The 9,346-nt window shown below is 40.8% G+C and overlaps 1 protein-coding gene across 1 annotated transcript in view; it reads left to right on the forward strand.

The window, feature by feature from the left end:
• Positions 1-9,346, forward strand: part of Oseg2 (intraflagellar transport protein Oseg2) — a 560,852-nt gene that overhangs the window by 512,333 nt on the left and 39,173 nt on the right. The window contains exon 28 of the mRNA XM_071675913.1: positions 4,362-4,577. Coding sequence (XP_071532014.1) covers positions 4,362-4,577 — 216 coding nt within the window. The remainder of the gene's footprint in view (positions 1-4,361; positions 4,578-9,346) is intronic.

The raw sequence follows: 9,346 nt of genomic DNA on the forward strand, positions 1-9,346 counted from the left end.
GGGATGTCTGATCATTATCTTGTGGAGGCGAAGGTGAAGATTTGTAGGGGTTTTCAGAAAAGAAGAGAGAATGTTGGGGTGAAGAGAGTGGTGAGAGTAAGTGAGCGTGGGAAGGAGACTTGTGTGAGGAAGTACCAGGAGAGACTGAGTACAGAATGGAAAAAGGTGAGAACAAAGGAGGTAAGGGGAGTGGGGGAGGAATGGGATGTATTTAGGGAAGTAGTGATGGCTTGCGCAAAAGATGCTTGTGGCATGAGAAGCGTGGGAGGTGGGTTGATTAGAAAAGGTAGTGAGTGGTGGGATGAAGAAGTAAGAGTATTAGTGAAAGAGAAGAGAGAGGCATTTGGACGATTTTTGCACAGAAAAAATGCAAATGAGTGGGAGAGGTATAAAAGAAAGAGGCAGGAGGTCAAGAGAAAGGTGCAAGAGGTGAAAAAGAGGGCAAATGAGAGTTGGGGTGAGAGAGTATCATTAAATTTCAGGGAGAATAAAAAGGTGTTTTGGAAGGAGGTAAATAAAGTGCGGAAGACAAGGGAGCAAATGGGAACTTCAGTGAAGAGGGCTAATGGGGAGGTGATAACAAGTAGTGGTGATGTGAGAAGGAGATGGAGTGAGTATTTTGAAGGTTTGTTGAATGTGTTTGATGATAGAGTGGCAGATATAGGGTGTTTTGGTCAAGGTGGTGTGCAAAGTGAGAGGGTTAGGGAAAATGATTTGGTAAATAGAGAAGAGGTAGTAAAAGCTTTACGGAAGATTAAAGCTGGCAAGGCAGCAGGTTTGGATGGTATTGCAGTGGAATTTGTTAAAAAAGGGGGTGACTGTATTGTTGACTGGTTGGTAAGGTTATTTACTGTATGTATGATTCATGGTGAGGTGCCTGAGGATTGGCGGAATGCTTGCATAGTGCCATTGTACAAAGGCAAAGGGGATAAGAGTGAGTGCTCAAATTACAGAGGTATAAGTTTGTTGAGTATTCTTGGTAAATTATATGGGAGGGTATTGATTGAGAGGGTGAAGGCATGTACAGAGCATCAGATTGGGGAAGAGCAGTGTGGTTTCAGAAGTGGTAGAGGATGTGTGGATTAGGTGTTTGCTTTGACGAATGTATGTGAGAAATACTTAGAAAAGCAAATGGATTCGTATGTAGCATTTATGGATCTGGAGATAGCATATGATAGATTTGATAGAGATGCTCTGTGGAAGGTATTAAGAATATATGGTGTGGGAGGCAAGTTGTCAGAAGCAGTGAAAAGTTTTTATCGAGGATGTAAAGCATGTGTACGTGTAGGAAGAGAGGAAAGTGATTGGTTCTCAGTTAATGTAGGTTTGCGGCAGGGGTGTGTGATGTCTCCATGGTTGTTTAAATTGTTTATGGATGGGGTTGTTAGGGAGGTGAATGCAAGAGTTTTGGAAAGAGGGGCAAGTATGCAGTCTGTTGTGGATGAGAGAGCTTGGGAAGTGAGTCAGTTGTTGTTCGCTGATGATACAGCGCTGGTGGCTGATTCATGTAAGAAACTGCAGAAGCTGGTGACTGAGTTTGGTAAAGTGTGTGAAAGAAGGAAGTTAAGAGTAAATGTGAATAAGAGCAAGGTTATTAGGTACAGTAGGGTTGAGGGTCAAGTCAATTGGGAGGTAAGTTTGAATGGAGAAAAACTGGAGGAAGTAAAGTGTTTTAGATATCTGGGAGTGGATCTGGCAGCGGATGGAACCTTGGAAGCGGAAGTGAATCATAGAGTGGGGGAGGGGGCAAAAATTTTGGGAGCCTTGAAGAATGTTTGGAAGTCGAGAACATTATCTCAGAAAGCAAAAATGGGTATGTTTGAAGGAATAGTGGTTCCAACAATGTTGTATGGTTGCGAGGCGTGGGCTATGGATAGAGTTGTGCGCAGGAGGGTGGATGTGCTGGAAATGAGATGTTTGAGGACAATATGTGGTGTGAGGTGGTTTGATAGAGTAAGTAATGATAGGGTAAGAGAGATGTGTGGAAATAAAAAGTGTGGTTGAGAGAGCAGAAGAGGGTGTTTTGAAATGGTTTGGGCACATGGAGAGAATGAGTGAGGAAAGATTGACAAAGAGGATATATGTGTCAGAGGTGGAGGGAACGAGGAGAAGTTGGAGACCAAATTTTAGGTGGAAGGATGGAGTGAAAAAGATTTTGAGTGATCGGGCCCTGAACATGCAGGAGGGTGAAAGGCGTGCAAGGAATAGAGTGAATTGGAACGATGTGGTATACCAGGGTCGACGTGCTGTCAATGGATTGAACCAGGGCATGTGAAGCGTCTGGGGTAAACCATGGAAAGTTGCGTGGGGCCTGGATGTGGAAAGGGAGCTGTGGTTTTGGTGCATTATTACATGACAGCTAGAGACTGAGTGTGAATGAATGGGGACTTTGGTGTCTTTTCCTAGTGCTACCTTGCACACATGAGGGGGGAGGGGGTTGTTATTCTATGTGTGGAGAGGTGGCGATGGGAACAAATAAAGGCAGACAGTATGAATTATGTACATGTATATATACGTATATGTCTGTGTGTGTGTATATATATATATGTGTGTGTACATTTGAGATGTATAGGTATATATATTTGCGTGTGTGGACGTGTATGTATATGCATGTGTATGTGGGCGGGTTGGGCCATTCTTTCGTCTGTTTCCTTGCGCTACCTCGCTAACGCGGGAGACAGTGACAAAGCAAAATAAATAAATAAAATATCAACATATACATACACAGACACATACATGTATACACATGTATTTATTCATGCTTGCTGCCTTCATCCATTCCTGTTGGCACCCCACCACACAGAAAAAAAAAAAAAAAAAAAGAATGGCAAGGTAGCACCAGGAAAAGACAAAAAGGCCACATTCATTCACACTCAGTCTCTACCTGTCCTGTGTAATGCACCAAAACCACAGCTTCCTATGCACATCAGGCCCCACAGACCTTTCCATGGTTTACCACAGATGCTTCACATGCCCTGGTTTAATACATTGACAGCACGTTGAACCTGGTATACCACATCATTCCAATTCACTCCATTCCTTGCACTCTTTTCACCCTCCTGTATGCTCATGCTTCAATCACACAAAATCTTTTTCACTCCATCCTTTCACCTCCAATTTGGTCTCCTGCTTCTTCTTGTTCCCTCCACCTCTGACACATATATCCTCTTGGTCAATCTTTCCTCACTCATTCTCTCCATGTATCCAAACCATTTCAGCACACCCTCTTCTGCTGTCTCAACCACACTCTTTTAATTACCGCACATCTCACTTACCCTTACATTACTTACTCTATCAAACCACCTCACACCACATTTTGTCCTCAAACATTTAATTTCCAAGACATCCACCCTCCTCCGCACAACCTTATGTATAGCCCATGCCTCGCACCCATATAACATGTTGGAACCACTGTTCCTTCAAACATACCCATTTTTACTGTCCGAGATAATGTTCTCACCTTCCACACATTCTTTAATGCTCCCAGAACCTTCGCCCCCTCCCCTATCCTGTGACTCACTTCTGCTTCCATGGTTCCATCTGCTGCTAAGTCCACTCACAGATATCTAAAGACTTCACTTCCTCCAGTTTATCTCCATTTAAATTTACCTCCCAATTAACTTGTCCCTCAACCCTACTGAACTTAATAACTTTGCTCTTATTCACATTTACTCTCAACTCTCTCCTTTCACACACTTTACCAAACTCAGTCACCAACCTTTGCAATTTCTCACCCGAATCAGCCACCAGTGCTGTATCATCAGCGAACAATTGACTCGCTTCCCACGCCCTCCCATCTACAACAGACTGCATACTTGCTTCTCTCTCGAAAACTCTTGCATTCACCTCCCTTACCACCCCATCCATAGACAAATTAAGCTGCAAACGACATTCGCTGGGAACCAATCACTTTTCTCTCTTCCTACTTGTACACATGCCTTCCATCCTTGGTAAAAACTTTTCACTGCTTTTAGCAACTTACCTCCCACACCATATACTCTTAGAACTTTCCACAAAGCATCTCTATCAACCCTATCTTATGCCTCCTCTAGGTCCATAAATAAATATGCATACTCACAAGATGGGCGTTACCTTACCCCTTCAACATAAGGTTGCAATGCAGGTGGAAAGTCACCTTTGGTTTGTTGCATCATCATCAGTATATGAAAAAGTGTAAAATCTCAATGCAGATCTCACTCCAAAAGAGTCCAGTTTTTGCCTGCTACTGAAAGTAGCACTACCTCAAAGCTGCAGGAGCCCTCTGAAAGGGGGCCTTAGGATTATGTAATTAATTATGCTCAATAGTTTTAGAATTTGCAGTGGAATCATATTCTTATACTTCACTCTTACCTGCTTTTCAGGATGGTCAAGCAGTTGAAGCTCTCAGGTTGTATAAGCAGCATGGAGCACCAGCTTTTGCACAGAACTATAACATATACCGACGTTTAGTTCTTGACTTAATTAGTATGCATGAACTGTGTTCATCGCAGGCATATCAAACATGGGCAGATCTACGAGACCTCCTTCTCTCATTAGTTGATAACCTGAGGCAGCATGAAGATACAGATGGTGTAATGGTAAGTTTAGAACCTCGTTTTTGTCCCAGTGTATAACTGAGTATTGTTTAAATGCATCATATGCTTTGTTAGCTGTGGAGTCTTTGTCCAACCTTCTTAGAGGTGAGACAATCTGAGTACAGCTCCATCTAGTCAGTCAGTTCACCATGTCATACTAGAATTAAGTGCTAAATGGAATGGTTATAGCTCCATGTGTAATTGTGTATTTGTAATTACCTGTTTGTGATGTTCGGAGAGGGAGTTTTACACTCTTGGTGCCCCATCTCTTGAACGTTCTCTCCTATCATGTAACTTTTTAAATTTAACTATACTGTCTGCGTTAACCACATCCTTATTGGTTTTTATTGCACTCATCCACCACTCATATGATATACTGAAAAAGTACTTCTTCATGTCTTTGTTAAGAAATTCCTTGCATACTTTCATGGTACATCCTCCGTTGTTTATATGCCTCCATTTTTCATAGAACTGTTCGCTGTCTGTGTCATCAGTTTGGTCACCCTTCCTTCCTTCCTTCTCTCTTCCAAAGATGGCAAATTTAGATTTATTAACACTTTGTGCTTCTGTATGTGTGATATCCAAAATTGAGAATCATATCCTAGTTTTGACTTCATAATGGATATGATAAACAGCTTGGTAAACATTTCCTTCTCTATTTACTTGAAAGTTATTCTTATATTTGCCAGCAGACAGTTGGTCTTATTTAGGACTCTTGGGATTGGATAAGGATGATGTAAACCCCCAAGTCCTGTTTCACACACAGAATTCTGAATATTACATCCTACTAGATAATAATAATATTTAGGCTTTCTTTAACTTTGTCCCATCCTTTTTTAATTTGAATATGGTCAACATAAATTTCATTAACCATGTATTAGACCAACTTTAGAGTTTCTCAGGGTCTCCTTGTACTACAAAGCTAATACAATCTTCCACTTTCCCCTTCCCTCTGAACTACTAGTGTTACTTAGAGGATTAATGAAATATACTCTTAGGAGGAAATCATAATTTTTTTTTGTTAACTGGGAAGAGTTCATTTGGGATGAATATGTTTATTTGGATTGGACTGCATCTTTCTCCAACTAATGTAATCTGCTTGGAAATAACTAAAAATGTTTCATGAAGTAAAATCATCTGAGATGGACAAGCAGACTTCAGGTTAACAGACAATCTCAGATTGAACAACATGCAGCTTTCAAAGGGTCATGTCTTGTCAGATTAGGCCTGTTAAACTGGAATCCCTTAGATCACTCGTACAGGCAAAAAATACACAAAAGTTGAGCATAGCAAGATCAACTTAATCATGCTATTAGCTAAACCAGATACAAAAGATTAAGAAATGTAAGTAAGGTAAAATATTCAGAAAGGTTGATGGATAAATAAAGTGTATATTCTAAGAATATTTTGGAAATATTATTGAAAGTTGATGTGCTGATCTCATATGCTAATCTTAGAAATGTAGATGTGATTCTACAGGTTGTACCTCTCTAATCCGGCACTCTGTGGTCCGGGATGTTTTGAATCTGCTGCCATTACTTATTAGTTTGTGGATCTGCCACCAGGGTGGCACTTATCAGCACTAAGGCACCAAAACCTGTTTATGCTGCAGCTGAGCTAATTAACAGTCCTGTTAATGTCTTATGTTCACCTGTATTTTAGCCCTTTAGGATGTCATCCAAGAGACCAAGAGGTGCAGAAGATGATGCTAGTGCTAATCAGCATAAGCATAAATCATTATCTTTGCTTGACAGGGTGGAGTCACTGAAAAAATTAAATAAAGGAACTTCTGTAAAGAATGTGTGTGAGTACAGCACAATGAGATTGGATCATCAACTCTGTATGACTTAGGGGTCAATTTCTGTTTTCTGGCATTTTCTGTAGTCTGGCAATGGGCAGGTCCCCAGGTTGCTGGATTAAAGAGGTACAACCTGTAATATTAGAATCATGTATGGGGAAAATGGTCAGACATAAATAGAAAACCAAGGACAACATATGGCTTAAGGGAAAAAGGAAGGAGGGATTCATCACCAGACAAGAAGAGACTTGAATATTTTTCTTCACAAAGAAGAAAACATGGCCTATGCTAGACTTGACAGCGCAGAAAACAGGCTTTGTTAGACTTGACACTGCTGAAAAAAGCAGGGTTCCTTTTATGTAGAAATCAGTATTTTAAAATTTCTTCTATCTTCTGTAGTAGTTTGTTTTTTACCATATTTAGATCATACCTAGGTGCATGGTATGCATACAAAGTTTCATATTTCTTGCTGTCATCACCATAGGGTTGTGGCATTGAACACACACACACACACACACACACACACACACACACACACACACACACACAGACACACACACACACAGACAAACACACACAGACACACACACACACACACAGACAAACACACACACACACACACACACACACACACACACACACACACACACACACACACATATACCTATACCAGCATGTTGTTGAAAACACAAGGATGAGAGGGACTAATTAGCTAACTCTGATTATCATGTCTTATCTACACACATACTAGCATGGATATTGAAAATATCATTGCAAAAACTTATGTGGCAGTAGGTGAGGCAGCACTTGTTACAAGCATGGGTATGGAGGATGGAATGAAAAGGGTGCAAGTGCATGGACGTAGGGCAAGAATGGGTGTTAAAAAGGGTGATTATGAGGTTGAAAGAAGGAAAGACTCCTGCAATTGGTGGGATTACAGCTGAAAAGTTGAAGAATGGAGGAGAAAGTGTGATAGTGTGGATGCAATTGTTATGTAATTTAGCATGTAAGTAGGAGGATGGATGAAGCTATTATTGTTCCTTTATTCAAAAGAAAAGGTGCCAAAGATCTGTATAGCAATTGTATGGGAATAAGTCTAGGGAAAGTGTAAGCAGGAGTGTTGCTTGATAGAGTGTTGGAAGTAACTGAGTGCAGAATAAATGAGGAGTAAGGAGATTTTGGGAAAGGTAGGGGATGTGTGGATAAGATTTTTGCAGTGAGGATGATTGTGGAAAAGTATGCGGCTTTTATGGATCTGGAGAAAGTATATAACAAGAGTCATGTCGAATGTTTTATGGGATTTATTATGGATGTGTGGTGTAGTTGGACATCTGTTGGATGGTGTGAAAACCTACTGTAGAGGAGCAAATGCATTTATAAGAGTGTAAGGAGAGTTGAGCTAAAGTTTCAGAGTACATGTGGGGCTGTATGATATTACAAATCTTTTTAGCATAACAGTGTCTAAAAGAGGAAGCAGAAGAAGGAGCCTAGCAGGTAGTGCTCATCCAACTTAAAGACTGCGACTGGGGTGTGTATGGATGTAACCAAGATGAGAAGAAGGGAGGGATAGGTAGTTTGAGGACAGAAACCAGGATGTTCTGGCTCCGAGAGAAACGAAGGTCAAGGGTAAAGGGGAAAAATGGTTTAAAAATGCTTTGGAAGTAAAGTCAGGGGTTGGTGAGAGGATAAGAGCTAAGGAAAGAGTGTCACTACCTCTGAAGCTGGAGTTGTGAGAGTGTATGACACAGTGTAAGGAAGTAAATTCTAGACTGATATGGGTAAAACTGAAAGTGTATGGTGAGAGATGTGTGATTATTGGTGCTTAAGTACCTGGTCATGAGAAGGAAAATAATTAGAGGCAAGTATTTTGGGAGTGGATGAGTGAGTGTGTCAGCAGTTTTGGTGCATGAAACCAGGTAATAGTGATGGGTGATTTACATGGAAAGGTAAGTAATGTGGTGGGTGAGGGTATAATTGGTGCACATGGGGTTTTCAGTGTTATGAATGGAAATGGTGAAGAACTTGTGGATTTGTGTGCTGAAATAAGACTGGTTATTGGGAATACCTGGTTTAAAGAGAGAGATATACACAAGTATATGTATGTGAGTAGGAGATGGTCAAAAAGCATTATTAGATTATGTATTAATTGATAAACATGTAAAAGAGAGACTTTTGGATGTAATGTACTGAGAGGGGCAGCTCTTGAAATGTCTGATCACTGTCTTGTGGAGTTGAGGGTGAAGATTTGCAGAGGCTTTCAAAGAAGAGGAGACTATGTTCAGAGGAAGAGAGTAGTGAGAGTAAGTGAGCTTGGAAAAGAAACTTGTTTGAAGAAATATCAGGAGAGATTGAGTGCAGAATGGCAAAAGGTGAGAGCAAATGAAGTGAGGGGAGTGGGTAAGGTATAGGAAGTATACAGGGAAGCCTTCCCTCCTCTTTTCCCGGACTTCCGCTGGCACATTCAAGTAATCTACCATAAGCCTTGTTCTTCTCTTCCACACCATTTCTGGTCTCTCCATCCACCATTCATTGCCTTTTTATTCCTATATCTCATGACCTTGTATCCGCTTACTAATTCCACAAATTTTAATAGTATTTCTCCAAACATTTTAAACACCTCTTTCACACATGACTGCAATCCTACATTCACTGCACTTTCATGTAAGGTTTCAGTTGCCTTCCTTTCATACTCCTCCCTGCATTTTTTCTGATTCATCTTCTTGCTTGCCAACACTTTTACTGCTCCCTTCTTCCTTACACCATACCTCCACTTCTTCCTGATCCTCATCCCCACAAGAACTGTGAAATGGTCAGTCTTCAAAGAAGCCTCTCACAGCTCTAGCATATAGCATGGCCTTTCTCAATCCCTCATCCACTGCCACTTAGTCAGTCAAAGCCTTATGCCCTTATGCTTTTCTCTTCCATCATTCCTCATCCATTTATATTTGTGGATGATCTTGTACTGGAAAAAGGT

The sequence above is a fragment of the Panulirus ornatus genome, chromosome 21, assembly GCF_036320965.1.
Source record: "Panulirus ornatus isolate Po-2019 chromosome 21, ASM3632096v1, whole genome shotgun sequence".
NCBI classification, from domain to species: domain Eukaryota; kingdom Metazoa; phylum Arthropoda; class Malacostraca; order Decapoda; family Palinuridae; genus Panulirus; species Panulirus ornatus.